The sequence below is a fragment of the Miniopterus natalensis genome, chromosome 20 (assembly GCF_054644295.1).
Source record: "Miniopterus natalensis isolate mMinNat1 chromosome 20, mMinNat1.hap1, whole genome shotgun sequence".
NCBI lineage: Eukaryota > Metazoa > Chordata > Mammalia > Chiroptera > Miniopteridae > Miniopterus > Miniopterus natalensis.
Window position 1 is genome coordinate 23,283,259 of NC_142100.1, and position 18,998 is coordinate 23,302,256.

The 18,998-nt window shown below is 60.3% G+C and overlaps 1 protein-coding gene and 1 long non-coding RNA gene across 5 annotated transcripts in view; one reads left to right on the plus strand and one right to left on the minus strand.

Moving 5' to 3' along the window:
• Positions 1–380: 380 nt before the first annotated feature.
• LOC107529582 (uncharacterized) lies at positions 381–9,002 on the minus strand. Of its 2 annotated transcripts, none has more exons than XR_015716216.1 (4): positions 8,063–8,367; positions 6,859–6,976; positions 2,517–5,044; positions 381–2,131 (listed from the first exon to the last, which is right to left on the minus strand). It is a non-coding gene; the product is annotated as an uncharacterized LOC107529582 (long non-coding RNA). The 2 variants fall into 2 exon arrangements; XR_015716217.1 differs by lacking the exon at positions 381–2,131 and adding an exon at positions 8,412–9,002 and having other exon boundaries at positions 2,158–5,044; positions 8,063–8,244.
• TBX5 (T-box transcription factor 5) overlaps positions 8,809–18,998 on the plus strand; it is a 38,698-nt gene continuing 28,508 nt past the window's right edge. For 2 of the 3 annotated variants that reach the window (XM_087828473.1, XM_016203103.2), the window contains exons 1-5: positions 8,809–9,338; positions 13,460–13,644; positions 15,183–15,277; positions 17,378–17,497; positions 18,272–18,419. In XM_087828473.1, coding sequence (XP_087684599.1) covers positions 13,498–13,644; positions 15,183–15,277; positions 17,378–17,497; positions 18,272–18,419 — 510 coding nt within the window. In that variant the 5' untranslated portion in view covers positions 8,809–9,338; positions 13,460–13,497. Of the gene's footprint in view, positions 9,339–11,553; positions 11,709–13,459; positions 13,645–15,182; positions 15,278–17,377; positions 17,498–18,271; positions 18,420–18,998 lie in introns of those variants that run through there. The other variant, XM_016203104.2, reaches the window with a different exon arrangement.

Below are 18,998 nucleotides of genomic sequence, written 5' to 3' on the forward strand. Positions count from 1 at the left end.
CTGGGGGGAGGGCAGAGGGCAATGGGACAGAAGGGGGAAGGCCGGGAAGGACACACCTTTCCCAGGGTGTCCACAGCCCTGGTGGAGGGGGCACCGGGCAAATGACCAATGAGGGACGCTCGGGGAGATGGGACAGAGCTTTCTAGATAAGCGTGGTTTTATCAGCCTTATAAAAATACCGCTTTCACTTATCTGCCGGCTCCTTCTCCAGGCCCCTGGGAACAGGCAGAAGGGGGACGGAAGAATGACCCAGAGGACAAGGGAGGGCTGGCCGGGGGCGAGGGGCACCTGGAGCAGGGAGAGGGGAAGCCGCTCAGGCGCCGAGGCTCAGAAAGACCCGAATCTGCCGCACGGTTTTGTTTTCTCCAAACTCATCACCATTCAGACTTTCATTTTTATTTTATGCACGGCCGGGGCGAGTTCATTGCTAAGGGCTTACTGGGGCCCTGCCCTCAGGGATGGGCTGTGTCAAAGCCCAGGGACCTCTGGGGGGGGTGACAAGTGGCCAGGGGACTGGTATCTGGAGACTGGCTTCTCCCTCGCCAGCTGCAAAACCCCCACACATCCTTCCTCCTCATGAACCAGTGACTCCCAGCCTGGGTGGGGCTGTTGAATCGAGGGGTTCTCTCCAGGGGAACCCCGTCATGCCTGCGGTGAGTAATCCCCGGCCCTGTGGGCTCACACGCCGGGCTGCAGCGGAGATGCGAGGGTCCAGGGGGCCCGTGGGCCCAGCGGCTGAATCGCGTCATGGATGAGCGAGCGTGACCGTGACCGTGCACAGGAGCACATGTGTGCATGCAGGCTCATGCGGCTAGTGCGTGTGACTCGGGGTGACAGACTTTGATTGTGTGTGAGGCTTTCTGTGCGTGACTGTGGGCAAGTGTGAGCGCTCGTGACTGTGTGTGACTGAGTGAATGTCACATGTGTGCAGGAGTGAGCCTGTGGGTGGCTGTGTGGCCAGGATTGCGTGTGTGTCTGTGTGACAATGAGTGTGGGAGTGTGTGTGTGACCGAGCAGGTGCCTAGTGGTGGGTGTCTCTGTGTGAGCTCACTTGAGATGGAGTATGCAAGTGTCCGCGTCCTTGTGCGTGTGACAGTGTGTTTGTGTACACGGATGTGCGAGGATGAATATGGCCAGCGCTGTGGGCCACAAATGACCACACTCACGTATGCGGGGGGTGACTGCCTGGCGTGACTGTGTGTGCGGCGGCTGTCCGTGGCTGTGCGTGCTGCAAATGACTCCCGAGTGGCTGGGTCCGGGACGTCTTGCTGCTTGACCCCGTGGGGGCAGACGGCTGTGACAGTGATGTCAGCAAGGGCCCAGGACACAGGGCTCAGGCCAGCCAGCTTCCTCCCAGCCCCGCAGGGCAGAGGTGGGAGAATCAGAAGCCGGCTGCTCTCAGGGCAGGGCGGGTAGAGGGACGGGCTCAGCAGCCCAGGTGACAGCTGTCCCCCCTGGTCTCACCCTGGCGTCCGTCCACACAGCCCACCAGGCCCACAGACTTGAGGGACAGGGTCAAAGGCTGTCTGGGGGCGAGGCCCTTGGGGCGGCCAGGCTGTGGCACCTGATTCCTCGGAACCAACTTCCAAAAGTAAACGTGCGCAGGGCTCGGAGTCCATCCATCTGTCCTGGGAGCAGGGGCACAGCGGGGACGCCGGGGCAGTGGACGAGTGTCCTTGTGTGTTAACTGCCCGCCTCCTTCACTCTGCCCGGTCGAGGTGTGGATCGGGCACTTCTCTTTCCTTTCAGTTTTATTTTGCGTTGGTTTCGGGTGTACAGCCCCGTGGTTAGACAACTTTACATAGTGTCCCCCCGATATTTCCAGTACCCGCCTGGCACCGTCCACAGTCACGGCGATGTTCTGGGCGGCATTCCCTTCGTTTCCAACCTGCCAGGGCCGTGGGGGGTCCCCTGAGCGCCGGGGGAGCAGGGAGAGGGGGTCCTTTATGACCCTGTCTCCTCCACTCCCAGGCACCTTTTGCCCAGTTCCCAGGAAGCGACTGTGGAATTTGTTTCCAAATATAGACGCTGGTGGCCCGGGAGCCTGCAGACAGCCCCCGTGGCCTCCCGTCTCATCAGCACAGCTCCGGCTGCCTTGCAGGAGGCCAGGCCCGCCGGTCCCCGCGTGGAGCTGTCGGTAAAAAATAATAATCATAAAAGTGGCCAATAAAAAGAGAGGGGAGTTGAACTCCAGGTTATGAGCCCAGGGCACCATTTGATCCGTGGTGATGTCTGAGTGGTGGCTGCCCTGCAGGTGACACACATGGGCTTTCCCCGACAGGCCACGGACCCACGCAAGCCCAAACCGGACACGTGCAGGGCCCGCGTGTACAATGCAGACTCACAGGTGTGTCCACATAAGGAGAAAAAATAAATATAGTTTAAATGCCGTCTCTCAAGGAAGGACACACAATGATACACGCACAAACTAACACAACAGCGGAGAGGTATCCAAAGTCCCTCCTCAAATGACACATTGTCACCCGTAGAGACACAGAAGGGGTCACACAGCCCACCTGGAGCTGTGTTACAGGGTAGAGACAGGGATGGAGGAAGGGGAGCGCTCCTGGCCCGGCCTGGGCTCGGGTTCAGGTGCTCCGGGCTCAGGCATGCACGGCTGGGTCCCAGGCACTCACCAGGGTGCACTAGGAAATCGGGCCCTTGGGGGAGCTGTTGTTGCTGAGGAGCTGGAGTGAGAGGTGTGGGAGAAAGCCCCCCAACACAGAGTCTGGTGTCCTCGCAGCATCCTGGGGGAGAAGGGTGTAGAGGTCCCTGGGGACCCTGGAGATGGAAGCTCATTTTTTTGTACCGGGGCAGGAAGAATCAGTCCCCTAGAAGACCTCAGGGACGGCAGGCCCCGGTAGAGGAAACTGAAGAGAGGAAATTAAACAGTGGGAACCCCTTGAGCCCCCCTTTGGGGTGCTACTCCCAGGGTTTGGATCTCAGAGTCCCCCACCTTTGCTTCTTAACTTGGACTTGTGGCAGCCAGCGCTGCGCCAGGAGCCAGCCTGGGAGAAGTGTGGGCTGTCGCGACAAACAAGCAGCTGGAAGAGCCTAGAAGTGGGACAACCAGAGGGGCGTGAATGAGTCCTCAGGACCGGCGCCAGGCACAGGTCCCTCTGGGTCCCGAATCTGGAGCCCCTAAGGGCTCTGGGGCCTTCCTGAGACGGGCCACTGGGACCTTGAGGCAGCGGGACCAAGGGCCCCAGGAAGAGCATTACGTCTTGAGTGACGCAAAGACAAAAGGGCCGAGCCTGGCCTGCTCCCTCCACCCTGAGAAGCGAGTGTCTGGGAAGGACCGCCAGGACCCTGCGGGCCAGGCAGCCAGGTCCGTCCCATTACCGCCTCCACACCTCCCAGGGCGGACCTTAGCGGCTGAGCCCAGAGCCACCTGCGGGCTCCCCTGGGGAAGCGGCTGGGGTTCCCTTTCCGCCTCTACCTGAAGACACAAAGCCAGGGGAAGGGCGAGGAGCTGGGTGCGCTTCCAGCAGGCTGTGTGACTGAGCCAAGTCCTCGCCCTCTCTGAGCCTAATTATTTGAGAGCTGCACGAGTGAGTGAAACCACGTTACAACAGCTCCCGGCCTGTCGTAAACGTTAGTTGTTATTGCACCTCAATGCCAACAGATGTTTGAGCCTCAAATCCTCACCATTTTCTCTGTGGCTCTGTAGACACAGGGCTCTTCTCAAAATTCTGGGAAGGGAAGGAGACAGGGGTCTCCACTGAGGTCAAGGGAACCTCTGTAACTGCCTGGGATTCAGACTGGAAAGGAGTGGGTGTGGGCACTCCAGGCCAGCCCAGAGCTTTGGGGGACATTAGATGGCCTGTCGGAAGTAGAGGAAGGGAAACTAAGCTTAGTCTTTCCTGACCAGCCCTGAGACAAATGAGGACCATGGTAGAGAGTGAAACGGGGTAGAACCCCAAAAGAGGAGTCACTCCCATCCCATGGCCAAAGGCCTCTTCAGCAGCCAGGCCTGGACCCCTTCTTCTGTGGCCCCCCCTCCTCTGGCACCTCAATCACCGCCAAGCTGGTCAGTCTGAGCTGGCCAGCGCCCCGGTTCTTTCTCAGAGCTTGCTGCCTCCAAAATGCTAAATGTATTGTCCACTGTCCACCTCCCTCCCCCAAAGAAAGGGGCATTTACCCCCTGCAGGTTCCAGAAGGAAGGCCTGCGACCCCCAAATAGGATTTTAATGTCATTTCTATTGCATTCACCATCGCAAATGTTTTCTCTAAAAGGAAAGGAGTGTAATTTATTCTTTCCCTCAATACGACCTTGCAGACGCGAATGCCTCCAGTTTCGTTCCGACTTTTCTCTTTCCCTTCTGGAGAGGCTATTTCAGTCAGGCTTGGAAAGGGCTGCTTGGGCGGATGTGGGAGCCTGGGGTGCGGGTGGGGGTGGGCAGGAGCCGTGAAGAGGTTCCAGGGCTCCTAGAGTCCCAGGGCCCCGCGGAGACCTCGGAGGTGCGGGCCTCGGGCGCCCAGCGCAGCATCGCGCCAGCAGCCCGCTCGGGCGCGCGTCTCCGAGGTCACCGCTCTGAGCGCGAGGTGGGGGCTTTTGCTCAAGACCCGAACCTCCCCGCCGGAGATTGTACTAAAATCCCGATTTTTCACCTCCGTTGAAAAAACAGGGAGTTTTTTTCCAACCCCTGCCTTGTCGAAACCCACGGCAGGGGGCTCGGGAAAGCCGAGGGCCACGGGCCGCAGCGCCTTGCAGGCCTCAGAACGCGCCGCGGACCGTGCGCGAGGGTCCCCGGGGCGCCCCGCGGTTGTTCGACGGGAACCTCGGGGTTGCCATGGTGACCACGAAACCCAGTCCCCATGCGGGGATGTGTGCGTGGGGGGGACTATCGCCCCGAGCTTTTCCACCCTGAACCCCTGTCAGTTGCACCCCAGTGTTTTCCGGGTGAGATTGCGGCGGGCGGGAGGGGGGCGGGAGCGACAGCGCCTGGGGTCCCCGCTTCTGGACCCTTCTGTCGCAGCTGCTCCCCAAAGGGCCGGAAACCCAGCCGGAGGAGACCCGATGCGGCGCTCGCGGGGCCCGGGGCTGAAAGGGAAGAAAAATGAAGAGTTCTCCACCGAGCAATCACTTTGGTGACGGATCCGTCCAGTTTGGGGTTTGGCCGCCCTCCGCACCCGCACCCCCACCCGCCTCCCTTCACCTCCTTAACGTCATTACTGCAGTTTTCACTCGCAGCTCCGGGGCGGTTGGCCGCCTCCGTGCGCCCCCCTTCCCCGCACGCGCAGGGCTGGGGCCTGTGGCGGCCTCTCCAGGCAAGTTTCTCCCCAAAGAGAGGGGTACGGGACCCGGGGGTTAGCCCTGCAGATGAAGCTGGCTATCCCCGCGTCAATAAAACAGCTTTTTAGGTTCTCTTGACCCAGGGAGGGGGGGGGCAAGTCCCAAAAACCTGGTCAGATTTTGTGAATTTCCAAAACCACCCGTCTGGCTCATTTTGGCCACGAAGTTAACCTGAATCCTTGGGTTCCTGGGGAAGATGTGGGGCTGAGCTTTCCTACAGGGGGGCAGCGAGCCTCGCCATTCCTGCCTCCTTTGTTTTCTTTGCCGCTCTGAGTCCCGACTCTGCGGTGTAGACAGAGAGGAACCATGGCCCCCAACCCCCTTAAAAAAAGCGCTTTATGAAACATCAGATCGAGTTCTCTCCGGTGGGGACGCCTGGCCCGGGGAGGCTGGGGCTGGCTGGAAAGAGGCCGGCGAGCAGCCAGAACTGGAGTCGGAGTTTCATCTCTGGTTTTGAATCCGGCCCTTTGAGCAAGCTTAACACGTGTGGATCTAATTTCCCTCTCTTTCTTGCTCTCTTTCTACCCCCCCAACCCCTCCTTATGAGGGAACAAGAAAAATAGTCTGCCGTGTCGACAGGGCGACACCGTTCCCTTTGCCAAAGAAAATCTGTCTTTCTAGAGCCCCAGAGAGCAACGGGCTCCCAAGTTTCCATTGCACCCTCCAGTTGAGGGAGGGGGTCTCCAGACAGGCCCCCTGCCTGCCTCCTAGACCTGGAGGTATTCGCTCGCTCCAGCCTCTGTCTTCCCGGGGCCCAGCCCTGGAATTCTGTGCCTTTCCCCCCACGTCCCTGAGGCTGGGGGGATCTGCTGACCACGCAGACGCCACGACTGTACCCAGAGGCCTCTCTATAGGTCCTGGGCGGGCGGCGGGTCCGGCTGGAGTTCTCAGCTCAGCACAGCCCACAGGATAGGACGCGGGGGCTCCCGGCTCTCTCAGCGCAGGGCCCCCAGCCTTGTCTCCCACTGGGGACCCCCAAATCGGAGGGAGCAAGAAAAGCGCCCCTTTGCATCCCAAGCCCGGCTGGCTACCACCTTCTGGAGCTTGCAGACCTCTAGCCTTGCTATAGCTCAGTTGGGCCTCCAGAACGATGTTCCTGTTCCGTTTCCATCTCTCGTTTCATGACCCTGACCAGGGGACAAAAATCCCATCCACCAAAGTGGGGGGGGGGGGCGGCAGGGAGAGTGGGGAAGAATATTTTCCAAAGCACAGGAAACAACATCAAGGTAGATGATACGTGAAAGCAAGCAGCGGCAATAATAATTGGTGGACCTATTGGAGATAAATGGGGATGAAAATAACCTCAACGGCCAGGATTCTTCCAAATACATCCGGTCAGGAGGAGGTGGGGGGGGCTAGGAAGCGAAGGAGACATGGGGAAGTTAGATGCCGCGGTCCTGGAAAAAATATAATAGAGCCAGATCTAACTAGGCAGGAGGGAAAGTGACCCCCTGAGAAACCAGGGAAATTCCCACCCTCGGCCTGACCCTCTCTTTCGAAAGAAAAACGAGTTGGTCAAAGTTTAGCTTTGTCATCGTTTCTATTGTCGTTCGGATCCTTACCCACTTTCCCAGCCCCGACCCGCGCGTCTCCTTGCTCCTTCCTTCAGTGGGGACCCGAGTCAGGCGGGGACACATGGGGACAGAAACAGAAAGGGGGCGGACTCCTCAGCGAGTTCTCCTGCGAGAGGAAAGGGAAACGGTGGCTTTTCTTACAAAAAACCGGGCGACGGTAAAGAAAAAAAATGATCGACAGCCGTCGATCTTCGCCTCTGTTTTGTTTTTGACTTTTTGAAACGGGGAACGTCCGTTCTCCTACCCGCCGCTGTATAAAAAATCAAGGTGGAAAATATTCTGAGAGGAGGAAACTAGATTGGGGGAGAAAACCCGAGCTGGGAGCAGGTTGGGGAAAACATCAGTGCCCCAGAGGTAGGGAGGGAAGGCGCGTGTGGTGGCCCGATTTTCCAGTTTACTGCCCAATGATTGGGGGGGGGGGGAGACACAAGAAGATTCTCAAATCTAGCTGGTCTTCATTTTCCCCTCTCCCTGGTGCGGCCTCCAGAGCGTGTGGGAAAGTGGGCCTGGGAAGCCGAGCTTGCGGGCTCCTTTGTGCGTCTGGCGGGGTGGTTTTGGGGCCCGCACCGGGGATTTGAGAGAAGGGAGCCCAGTGGAAAGGGCCTGGCCTCGCTCAGGATTTCGCCTTCCCCTCGCAGCCCCAGCGGGGCCCAGGCCTCGGTTTCCGGCCCACCGCGGCCCAGAGGTCAAATAGCAACTCATCTCCCGGCTTTGGGTTAAGGACCTGGGGTTGCGCACTTGGCCACCTGGCAGCACCCGCTGCACCCACGGGCCTCGCTCGGACTAGGGGAAAAGATAATGATGAATATAACTTGGGAAACGAAAGCGAAGCTCAAGGAAGCCACTGGGGCCTGGCCGAAAACCGGGGACCCGGGTTCTGCCTGCTGGACGCAGCGGCGTGTGCAGCCCGGCGGGCCCGCGCGCCCGCATCCGGCGCTGGAACCGACTGCGCGCTCTCCCCGCGGGCCTGACCTCATTAGCTCCTTGGGGGGTTCAGTTGACCGCGTTCCTGAACTTTTTGCCGCCGCTCCAGCCCCAGAAGAACCAGGCCTGGAGCCAGGCCAGGCTTTGGGGAACCCTGGGGACTGGGGGGGCGCGCGAAAGCCGGGATCGAACCCCGAAGCTGGGGGCAAGTCCAGCTTGCGAAGTCGGGCTCCCTGGGGAGGAGGGGGGCCCGAGGCGGGGAACTTACCCTCCCGGAAGGCCGGGCGCCCCGCTCGCTCGCTCGCTCCGTGCCGGGCAGGCCTAGCTCTGTCCTCCGCGCCGCCGGGGGCGTCTACGCAGCACACGATTCCCAACTGACCCCAGCGCGTATCCAGCTGCGCGCAAAAAGCTCGCGCGCGTCCTTCACGGGGCTTCGTAGAAGTTATGCCCCTCGATGAGATCAAAAATAATAATAAACATGAATATAAAACCAAATAGAGCCCCTCGTCCCTCTGCAGGCCCCGGCGCTATCATTTTTTCTCTGCGGAAATCGCCCCTCTCCAAGCCCACCCACCACCCGCTCGCCCCCCGCCCCCGCCCGGCCGCGCGGGGCCGACCTGCAATCGCCGGACTTAGCTAAGGGACCATTCGCAGAATGGACTTTTTCTCAGCAAGAAACACTCCTGCCCCCGCCGACTCTCTTTCTTCCTCCCACGGTCTCTGTGTCATTTCCCGTCGGCGATAACCCAGTAATTGCTCCTAGGCAGGTCTGCAAGGGGACCACGGAGTTATCGCGCCCCAAACGCAAGCCGCAGCAGAGGCACCGTGGGCCACGTTCACTGGCCGAGAGAGAGAGAGAAAGCTCCTCCTCGGAAAAAATAATTTTTAAATAATAAGGGGGGACTCTCTTGCCGCCTGCAAGAGCCCTCGGTTCCCCTGGAACCACCCGATTGCTTTCCAATCGTGGGCTGAGGTGGGCTCCCACCTCCCTGCGCGGAAAGGCCCCCCTCCCCCTCCCGAAGAAAATCGATCTTGGCTCAATTTGTGTCTGAAGTCCGCCACCCCCATTTCCCCAGAGGGCGCTGGGTTTGTTTATTTCTTTATTTATTTCCCCGCGGCCGAGGCGTCCGGGACTGGTGGCTGCGCGGCCCCCGGGACTGATGGGCGAAGACGGGGGAGAAATTAACCTCCCGCCGCTGCCCCCCAGTCGAGCGTGACAGCGCGCGGCCCGGTTGCGTGACTCGTGACGTCTCCGAGTCCTATAGGTGCAGCGGCTGGTGAGATAGCCGGTATCGCCTGGTTGCCTCTTTACTTTATTGGGGTATGCCCTGGTAATAAACAGTAATATTTAATTTGTCGAAGACCACAAACCAACTTCGAGCTGGGAGGTACATGCTACTCTTGACAGACGCTGGAAGAAGGTTTGGCCTAAGAGGGGGTCTCTTTTGGGGGTCTTTTCCAAACGCTTCACCTGAGCCCCCCCCACCCCAGCGAGGCGTCACCCCTGGCTTCTGCTCTGGATAGAAGAGGTGGGATTTTTGGAGGTGAGTGTCGCCCTGGAGAGCTCTGGGGAGGGGGGGGGTAGCTTTCTCTCAGCTTTTCGCCTGCCTTGGTCCCCTAGCTTCCCGCCTCTCCTGGGTCCTGCCGAATCCCCCCCATCTCAGCGTGGCTACTTCTCAAGGGGGGGGCCAAATGAGGATGCACTTTCTCGCCTTTTGCCTTCGGGTGTCACCTGGCACGAATAGATCCCCCCCCCCAGGAAGTTCCAAAACTCCCCACTTCGCTCCGTGTGGCCCGCACCATCTGCGCTCCACAGACTTCAGTGGATCCGGCCAGGCAGTGGCTTCGGGGAGCCCAGATTTTCCCTCTCCAGTGGGGCCTGCAGGTTATTTATGGGAATTTATTTTATCCGCAAATCTCCGAGAATTTGCAGGGATTGAGGAGGTCTTTCTGGATTTCCCTTCCCCTTTGCCAGCGACGCAGACATGTAGCCTCATCGCGGAGCCATGTTTGTTTTCGGTCGTTGGCCCCGGGGGTCGCCTCCTTAGCAAGCCCAGAGGCCTCCCGAGCTGACATTTTGGAAGGGCCGGGGTGTTTTCACAAATAAATAAACGGCCCCGGTGAAAGGCTGTTTGCAAACAAACCTGGAAGGTGGAGTGAGAACTGCAGCGGAGGCTCGCTCGGGTTGGTTTTCTCCGGGGCTGCCCCACTTTCGGGGTTGGACAACTCACTTTGGAGTTCTGCAGGGATGTGTCGGGCCTGCCCCTGGGCTTCCCCGGGTTTTAGCCCCAGCGGCTGCAGAGGATTACACCGAGGGGGCTGCCGATCCCCAGGACCTTTCTTTTCCCTCCGTCCCTCCACCCAGACCTTGGCCTGCAGGTCCCAGGCTCTAATCAGAGCCCCAGAAAAGAACAGGGCGAGGGGGGACCGGAGACCAGAACGGGAACCCTGACATTCCAAGCACTTGGTGCTCCAATCTGGGTCTGCTCAGGCTTAGGACCTACTGACTGCGTTTACGCTTCTATTGACCTCTTCAACTCGACCCTCAAAATAATACATTTTTTGGGGGGGGGGAGGTGGGCAGGGAGAGGAGCGACGGGAGATGAAAACCCCGACCAGCCCCCAGCGACTGTTGGATTATTTTAATAAAACTGGGCATTGCCTGTGTACACATCCAGCCCGGGAGGTCTGGTGGCCCGGGGGTGGGAGTGGGTGGGGGGTGTAGGGGCCAATGGCGATTTCTTGGCATCTTTGATCTCGGCCCCCATCCCAAAGCACCTTCACCCTGCCTTCACCCCGGAGTCGCTGAGAGCCTGGGTGATGAGTGGGGAGGGGGAGCGATGTCAGGGAGCGGCGGCGGCCGGCTGGGCCAGGCGGGGTCACGCAGCTCTCGGTCTTGAGGTCAGCGCCGGGGAGAGCGCGCGGGCCAGGCTGCAGGGGAGGCGCGCGGCGTGTGTGTGCAACACGCGTCCTGCGTTCAGGCTCCGTGCTCCGCGCGGCCCGCGTCACCGAGATGACTTCCCGGGCAGAAGCCGGCTGGTTCGCGATGATTTGTGCAGGAATTTTTGCAGCCACCGAGCCGCGCTCCGAGCGGCGGAGATGGATGGACGCTGGGAAGGGGGTGGAGAGGAGGGGGTGATCTCCAGGTCTGGTTTTGAGAGTCGTGTTGTGATGTGAGTGTTCGGGAAATCTAATGGAAAAATGTGGTTGGGGGAGGGAGTGGGAAGGGACAGGGAGGGAGGAAGGGAGGGAGGCACAGGGAGAGAGGGAGAGAGAGAGAGAGAGAGAGAGAGAGAGAGAGAGAGAGAGAGAGAGAGAGAGGGAGGGAGGGAGGCAGGCAGAGCGCAGCAGGAGTTAGCTGGCGAGGCAATTCCAGGACTTTGTAAAGCATCGAGGCGGCCCAACGTCACTGAGCTCAGCTGAGTCGGCTTGCATTTCTTAGAGACAGAGGGAGAGGGAGAGAGAGAAATATCTTACCTCGGATTCCGGAACTTTAACCCTGAAAGCGGCTCTCAGAAAGGACTTGGACCATTCCCACGGCTTCCTCTGGTCTCCCAGCTTTCCCTCCCTGGGGGTTCCAGGGAGGAGCAGGCCACTGAGCTTATCCTATTGCGGGTGCCCCGGAGGCTGCTGGTTTGCGTTATTCGGAGCCCTTCTGGCGCCTGACAACTCGGAAGTCTTTAGGGAGAGCGCGGCGCGGCGCGGCGCGGAGGAGGTGTGTGTTGGAGGTGGGCCTGGCCGCTGAGGCTCCGGCGGACGGTCCGTGCCCCTCTGTAGGCAGCGTAGCCGCTGGTCCCGGCACGCAGTCCCCCGCGGAAAGCCGGAGCCAGCATGCCGGCGCCCCCGCCTAGCCGCCGGCTTCCCTGCTAGGAGCACCAGGGATGCGGTGAATGCACCGGCTTCACCCAAGCGAGGTAACTTTGCCCGCGGAGGCCCGGGAGGCTCGGGAGGGAGACCCCCGGCCGACTGGGCTCCGGGAGGCGCGCCTGGCGGTCCTGCAGCCTCGCCTTGGATTCTGCAGAGTCCGGTTCGCAGAGATTTCACGCGGCCCCGAGCTCCTGGCGCGTGGGGCGGAGCAGGCGGCCGCGGCCCGGGGGGAGCGGCGTGGTTTCCAGGGCGCGCGGCCTGGTTCTGTCAAACCGTATCTGGTTCGCCTCCGCCAGCCCCGAGCTCCCCGGAATCCTGGTGAGGGCGCCGCGCCGGATTATCTCCGCGGCCGGCGGTGCACCAGGGAGCACGTGGGGGACGCCAGCCCCGCTATCTTTTGTTGTGAGCCTGCTGCGGGGTTCCCAGCAATGCCTCCCCCAAAAACCCCAAGGGCGTGGTGCGGGAAGCTCTTGGGAGTCGGGCCTCAGCCGCTGCCCTCGGCCCCATTTCAGGGTCTCCGGCCACTGCAGACGAGGTGGGATCTGGCTCTTTGCTCCAGAGGCTGCTGAGATTTGGGGGTGGGGGGGGTGTCTTCCCTCGCGCCTCCTTCTGTCTTCCCGGGTTTCGAGGGAGGAAATCCCTACTTTGGGAACGTACAGGAGATTGGAAGGAGATCAGAGCAGGAGGCTGGCTCATCCGGGCTTGAACAGCTCTGCAGCTGCTATTTCGTGTGTTCCAAACTCTTCTGCCTGCAAACCCCGGCCCTTCTGCGCCTTGCGTGGAACCTAGGCGGCCGATTCCACGCCCGAAGCCCAGGATTTCTCGCTGGGACCCATTTTGTCCGGCCAAGTGCCGAGCTTGGGCCTGCACTTGCAGCGAGCCAGGCCCGGCTGAAGCTCGGAGAAGCTCCCTTCGGCCTCCCCGCTCGACAAAATGCCCGACCCGGGCTGGAGAGCAGAGGAAGCCGGAGGACGCGCGCCCCGGGCGGCGGCGGAGCGCGGGCCCCGGGCGCCCAGTAGCGCGACCGCTGCGCCGCGCGGCGCTCCCCTGCCGGCCCCCCTGTTTTTGTTTTTAACGTTCCTTCAGGTTGGAGGAAAGGGGTGGGCTCTTAATGTCAGAGGGCTTTTCACTGTTAGGCCCTGTAACCGATACAAGATGAACCTGAATTCTCTCTCGGACGGACGGGTCTCTGGATCTGCAAATCTTCCCCCGCCGAAGTGTTTGGTTTTGCAAGAGGCGGGTTTGTTTCCGACCCTCTGCCCGCCGCGCAAAAACGATTCCGAAGCTTGAGAGTTTTCATCAACACAGCTCTGAGGACCTCCTGTAATTCGACGGGGGTGGGGGAAAAAAAAATTTCTCAAAAGGACACTAGGTTTTTTTTGTTTTGTTTTTGGTTCCTACCCAATGGCTTCCAAAAATACCCAGGCCTTATCTTTATTGGCTCTTCCAGAAGTCCGGACAAATTTGACGGGCAGCTGGCTTATCGCGCGGGGAGCCTGCGCAGGGGCGATGCGGGCCTCGCCTCCTCCGGGTCTGACGCGGGTCTTTTCGCAAGAGGTGGTGGGGTGGTGGTGCGTGATCATAAAAATAATAGTAATGGAAATAATCACCGGACCGTCTGCGGCCTCCTTCCGCTGGGCACGGAGGTCCTGGTAGCCGGAAAGTGGGGCTGCAACTGCTCCCTCTTGTCGCTTGAACTGCACTTCCAACCCTCTCTCCCTCTCCCTTTCTCTCTCCCTCTCCCTTTCTCTCTCCCTCTCCCTTTCTCTCTCCCTCTCTTTCCGCTTCCCGTCCCCAGTGCAGGACCCCGCGCGGTCACAGGGCCCCGGGCACACCATGGCCGACGCAGACGAGGGCTTTGGCCTGGCGCACACACCCCTAGAAACTGACTCCAAGGATCTACCCTGCGACTCAAAACCAGAGAGCGCGCTAGGGGCCCCCAGCAAGTCCCCGTCGTCCCCGCAGGCCGCCTTCACCCAGCAGGTAAGATAGACCCGGCCTAGGGCCCTCGGCACAAACCAAAGCCCCTCTTGCGCGCGGGGGTGGGGGTGGGGAGGAGGGGACGGGTGGCCCAGCGCCCCTAATTGTCCCGTCTTTATTATTTCCCCACTCAGTCACGCCTTCCGCTGCCCTGCCTCCCCAAATACTAGTTGATTCCAATCCGCTTTGCTAGGGCGCTTGATCTCTAAGGCGGGAGGATTTCTGAAACGCTGTTAGGTTGTCAGAGAAGCCCTTTGGAGCCAGCTAACAAGAACCCAGAGCCTTCCTTTCCCGGTGCACGAGGTGTAGACTGGGCCCCCGAGCTGCTCATTAAGGGCCAGGTCAGCGGCCGCCTCAGGCCCGCATGAGCGATGGCCTGACCCCTCTTCAGATCTCCTCCAGCCTGCGCCTCCGCCCGCCTCCTCCGCGCCGCCGCCCAGACCCGCGCGGCGCACCGCCTGTCTCGCGCCGGGGCCTGGCGGGCCGGCGCGCGGGGCTGCGCGGAGAGGGCGCGGGGAGCCGCGGGCTCGCCAGGCTGGACGCTGGGCCCGGGGCGCTGGGCTCCGCGCCGCCCCTGGAGACTTTGATGATTTTAAAGAAAGCTGTCAGATGGCGCAAAGCGGGTGACTTACCCAGAAGAGATGCTTGGACGCAGCTAAAACCCTTCTTGGGGATTTCGACGTCCTTCCTGGCTAGTTCAGATACGTCTATATGCAGACAAGCAGAGAGAGCAGTGGCCTCCCCCTTTTTACAGAAAAGAAAATTCACTTATGTATGGATTATTGCCAGATGAAGACTTTGTATATAAATTTTTTTTTTGCATCGCTTTTGTAAAATAACTGAGTCGAAAGCGGAAATGTGAAGTGGCTTCCGCTGTGCTCCTAATTAAAACGGCTTGAGTGAAGGAAGCTGGGTGTGAGGAGAGCCTAGAAGGCTGATTCAATATGGACATTTGAGAATTCATTTTTGGTTTGGGCTGCGGGAACCGGCCGTCACCCATAAATATTTTAAAATTTAAAATCGCGCCCATGTGTGTATTTGCGCCACATGGTGAAAATAAACTCGCCATCTATACGGTGTGCGGGCGCCTGTGTGTTTGCGTGGGGACATCGGAGTCTCCAGGAGAAAGGCCCTGAGTGGGTTTTCGAGATTGAGCGTTTTTTTAAATTCAGTTGCATCTTGGATAAAGTGGATTGGGACTGGTCTTATTTTCCTCAGTCCCGTCTCCCCATTGGCCATTCTGGAGCACCTTGATGGCTGTTTTGTTTTGTTTTTTTCTCTAGTCTTGTGTAGGTGACATTAGGAAGAGACACCCCCCCCCCCCCCATGGAGCATAGGCCGGGTTCCCCGGCGGGGGCTGCGCGCCGCTCCGGGGCGCTCCAGAGCCCAAGCGGCTCTGCGGTGGGGCTGGGCACAGCTTCCAGGCTCTGCGTCCGGGGGCTCCAGAGGGAAGGAGAGGTCCGTGTGTTTGGGGGCAGTTTGGGGAGCCAAGGCCCGCTGTCCCCGGGCGTGTCCGTGTGACTTTTCTCTCCTTCCTCCAGGGAATGGAAGGCATCAAGGTGTTCCTCCACGAAAGGGAGCTGTGGCTGAAATTCCACGAAGTGGGCACGGAAATGATCATAACCAAGGCTGGAAGGTGAGCCGGCCGCCCCTGCGGAGGGGTCGTGGGGAAATTGTGGGAAGGGGGGGGTGGAGTGAGGAAGAAAAGGTGCCTGGGGCAGAAGGGGAGGGAGGGGAGAGGGGGAGGTTGAGCGAGTGGACTGCATTTTGTCTGCCCCAATTCTTGGAGGCTCGGAGAATTCCTCCAGTGAGCTCCATCGGGGTGGGGGGAACCACCTGGACCGGCCAACAGGTATTTCTTCCAACTGGGCAATTCTTCCACCTCTTATATAAGGGGAACCAAGAGCTTGGGAGGCTGTGCTATGGGGACGGGTTAGCAATGAGGGGGAGAGAAGGGGGGGGAGCCTGCAAACGGAGGTGCAGCGGGGACTCGGACAGGAGACCCCGTTTCAGACGCGGTCCCTGCGCCACCCGCCTGCCCACCCGGCCGACCTTGGAGCGGCTCCAGGGTTCCCCCGGGCGCCCAGGTCCGCGCCGCGGAATGTATTCGCCACCTCCTTCATTGTTTATAGAAAGCAGGCGAAGCCTTTGAAACTGAGCCGGGGCTCGGCCGGGCTCTATATACAGACACCGATAAACACGGCCGTTTCGCCAAGACACTCGCCCTGCGTGCAGTTCCTTTGGAAAGCTCGCTGAGTTGGAGCTTAGAAATGCTCGACTTCGGGGGGCTGGGGGTGGGAGGGACAGTCGTGCGCCTCTGCATCTCGGGCTCCGCGTGCGCCCGTGCGCCGGTGCCCAGGCTCGGGGACGGCGCGGCCCCATCGCTGCTGGCCGTCCGTGCCGGGCTGGCCCTGCGCGTCCCGAAGGGCAGCCAGCCCCCGCGGTGACCCGAGGACGCGCGCAGGAAGCCGGGGAGGCCGAGAGGCCCCCGCCGCGCAGTGTGTGAAGGGGGAGGGTGGAGCCGCCTCGCCAGACGCCCCGGGGTCTCCAGCCCGAAGCCTCCCGCAATAAACTGACAACAGTGACATTTATTATTATTTGAAATTAAACAATGTCTGCTCCCCCGCTCGGCCTGGGTGAACTAGGAGGCGCGTTCTGTTTATAGCAAAGAACTAAGGTTTTCTTCCCATTCCGCCGAGGAAGGAAAGCCACGGCCGGGGGCCCTCCTTCCCCCGGAGCCCGAGCCGGAGCCGAGAGGATTTCACTATAAAAGGCCTGCGCGGCCTCCGGTGCCTGCCTCTGGGCGCACTCGCTCGGGCAGATAAACACCGAGGCTTGGACTCCCAGGCTCTCCCGGGGAGGCCTCCACTCGCCCCTTCCCGCCATCCCTGCGCCAGCTAGGACCCCCCCCCCAGGGCAGCCTGCAGGATGCCCGCCTTTCAGGGCGCACTCCTCCCCAGGCGGGACGGGAACGGGGGGCGCGCCTTTGCGCGCAGAGGGGGCAGGCACAGCGCGCAGTTCTCGGGCACAGGTTTTCCAGCCACCCCAGCCTCTTTCTGAGACCAAATCTGGGTGGGTTTGTGGAGGGGCAGAGAGTTTAGACTCTGCAAGGAACAGCGCCTTGCAGAGAAGTTGTGGGGGGCATTTAGGAATAAACCCCTGGGACCGAGCTGTACCCTCTGGGGGCGGAGGGCGGGAAGCCAGGACAGGACATGTGTGTGTGGGTGGGTGTGGGCACCCACGTGTCCCTAAGGCGCACACACACCTTGGCGTCCACGTGACAGGGCAGCGCTGCCCACTCGGGCCAAAGCCCCTGGCTGGGTGGAGGGGGTGGCCAGTTTTTTACCTAAGAAGCCTCCTCTGCCCCCCCCCCGCCAATGTAAAAAGTAGGTGCCTGGCTCTGAAGAGAGCATTAGGCAAGCGTTGGAATGGGGGTCCCGCGCAGGCCGTCTTCAGACCCAGTTCCCCAGGAGCCCTGCCTCCTGGTTTCTATTTTCTGCCCAGACTCAGTGGCCGGCCAGCCCGGTTTCCTAGCCTGTCTCCTCCCCACAACTTCAAGGGAAACCCGGGATGGATCTCGGCCAGGGCGGAGTGGGGGCCACTTTTGTCTTTCACATTTCTAAAGGAATTGTCTCTTCCTTTGAGATGCGTGGACTTGCCCTTCAGAATATTAGCTCTAATGCTCTCTCTCCCCCCTCCCTCCCTCCGTCCCTCCGTCCCTCTGTCCCTCTCTCAGGCGCATGTTTCCCAGCTACAAAGTGAAGGTGACTGGCCTTAATCCCAAAACCAAGTACATTCTCCTCATGGACATTGTCCCCGCCGACGACCACAGATACAAGTTTGCAGATAACAAATGGTAGGCACCAGAGGGGCAGGTGGGGAGGGCACCCCCCTCAAACCCAGCCACATTTTTTTTTTTTTTTGAGTTCCTGCTGTGGGCGAGAGGCTTTGGCTGCCCACCCGGTTGCATCCCCCTGACCTCATCCTGAAAAGAAGAGCAGCCCTTAGCCCCCATTTTAGAGACGAGAAAACTGAGGCTCAGAGGAAGTAGCGTGCCTGTGTCTGCTGCTGCACCCGCGGGTTGCCGATTTTTAAAAAAAGGGTATTGTTACCAAGCGCTGGAGGTATTCGGGGGTATAAAACCATTTACAGTTACTTTTTATGAGTTACCCGCTTTGAACATGCCTTTTTATGAAATTGCAAAATCGGCCCGTGGTATTTGAGTAAAACAGGCAAGAGCGGAGAGGAGAGGCCCATTCCTTGGGTAGATCTCTCCCGCAGCTGCCAAGAGTACAGAGGCTTGGAGGGGAAGCCCCCTTTGAGAGCCCTCAAGGAGTTTTCCAAGACTTTTTTGCACGCCCAGGCTCCCAGAGCCCGCAGATTGTTTGTGGGCAGCGAGAGGCTGCGAGACCCGCGCGCCCCTGGGGCTGGGGAGGGATGAGATGGAAGAAGAGAGAGCCAGGGGGGCAGCTGGTCTGGATAGCAGCTCCCGGCAAAGCAGAGCCGAGGGTCAGGCCATTTCCAGAAGATTCTCACATGGAGCAGCCGGGGCCTGCACCGGCCCGGGCCTGCCTGACGTGTGAGCTGGCCTGCACCACGGCGCACTGAGGCTGAGTGTTCCCTGGTCTAGGTCGGTGACCGGCAAAGCAGAGCCCGCCATGCCCGGCCGCCTGTATGTGCACCCCGACTCGCCAGCCACCGGGGCGCATTGGATGCGGCAGCTCGTCTCCTTCCAGAAACTCAAGCTCACCAACAACCACCTGGACCCGTTTGGGCATGTGAGTACCCGGAGCAGCCCTGCCCAGCACCCTCAGGTCCCTCCCTCCCTCCCAGCTCCTCTCCCAGGCTTCTTGAACCCCCTCTCTCCTTTCCACGATTCCTTTATTTCACCCCCTTGGTCTTTTTCTTCCCCCTACTTTCTGGATCTGGCCTTCCTTTCTCTTTTTCCTGTCTCCTGTTTCTCTCACCTTCTAATTCAGCTTTGCGTTTTCTCTCCCCCCTTCTCCGTTTCCACCTCTCTCCCCCGTGACGTTTGCCCCTCTGCAGTCCTCTCTGTGGTCCACTACCCCACGCTCTGGTCTGTTTTTCCCGAGTGGATGGAGATGGGGCCCGGGTTCTCCCGGCCTGGGGCTCACACTGCGTCCCTGCCGCCGGCCCCTGCCTTTGCTGAGGGGAGGGGATCATGGTGTGGCTGAAGCTGCACATTCCCGGCCTGGACGCCGGGGCTGGGAACTGGGTCTGAGCCCCAGTCCCGTCTGTGTCTAGGGGTGGGGGGCTGGGTTTCAGTCCCGCAGAACAAAACATGGTCACTCTCGCCCAGTGGGCACCCAGCGCGGACAGCTCAGAGGCCAGAGCAA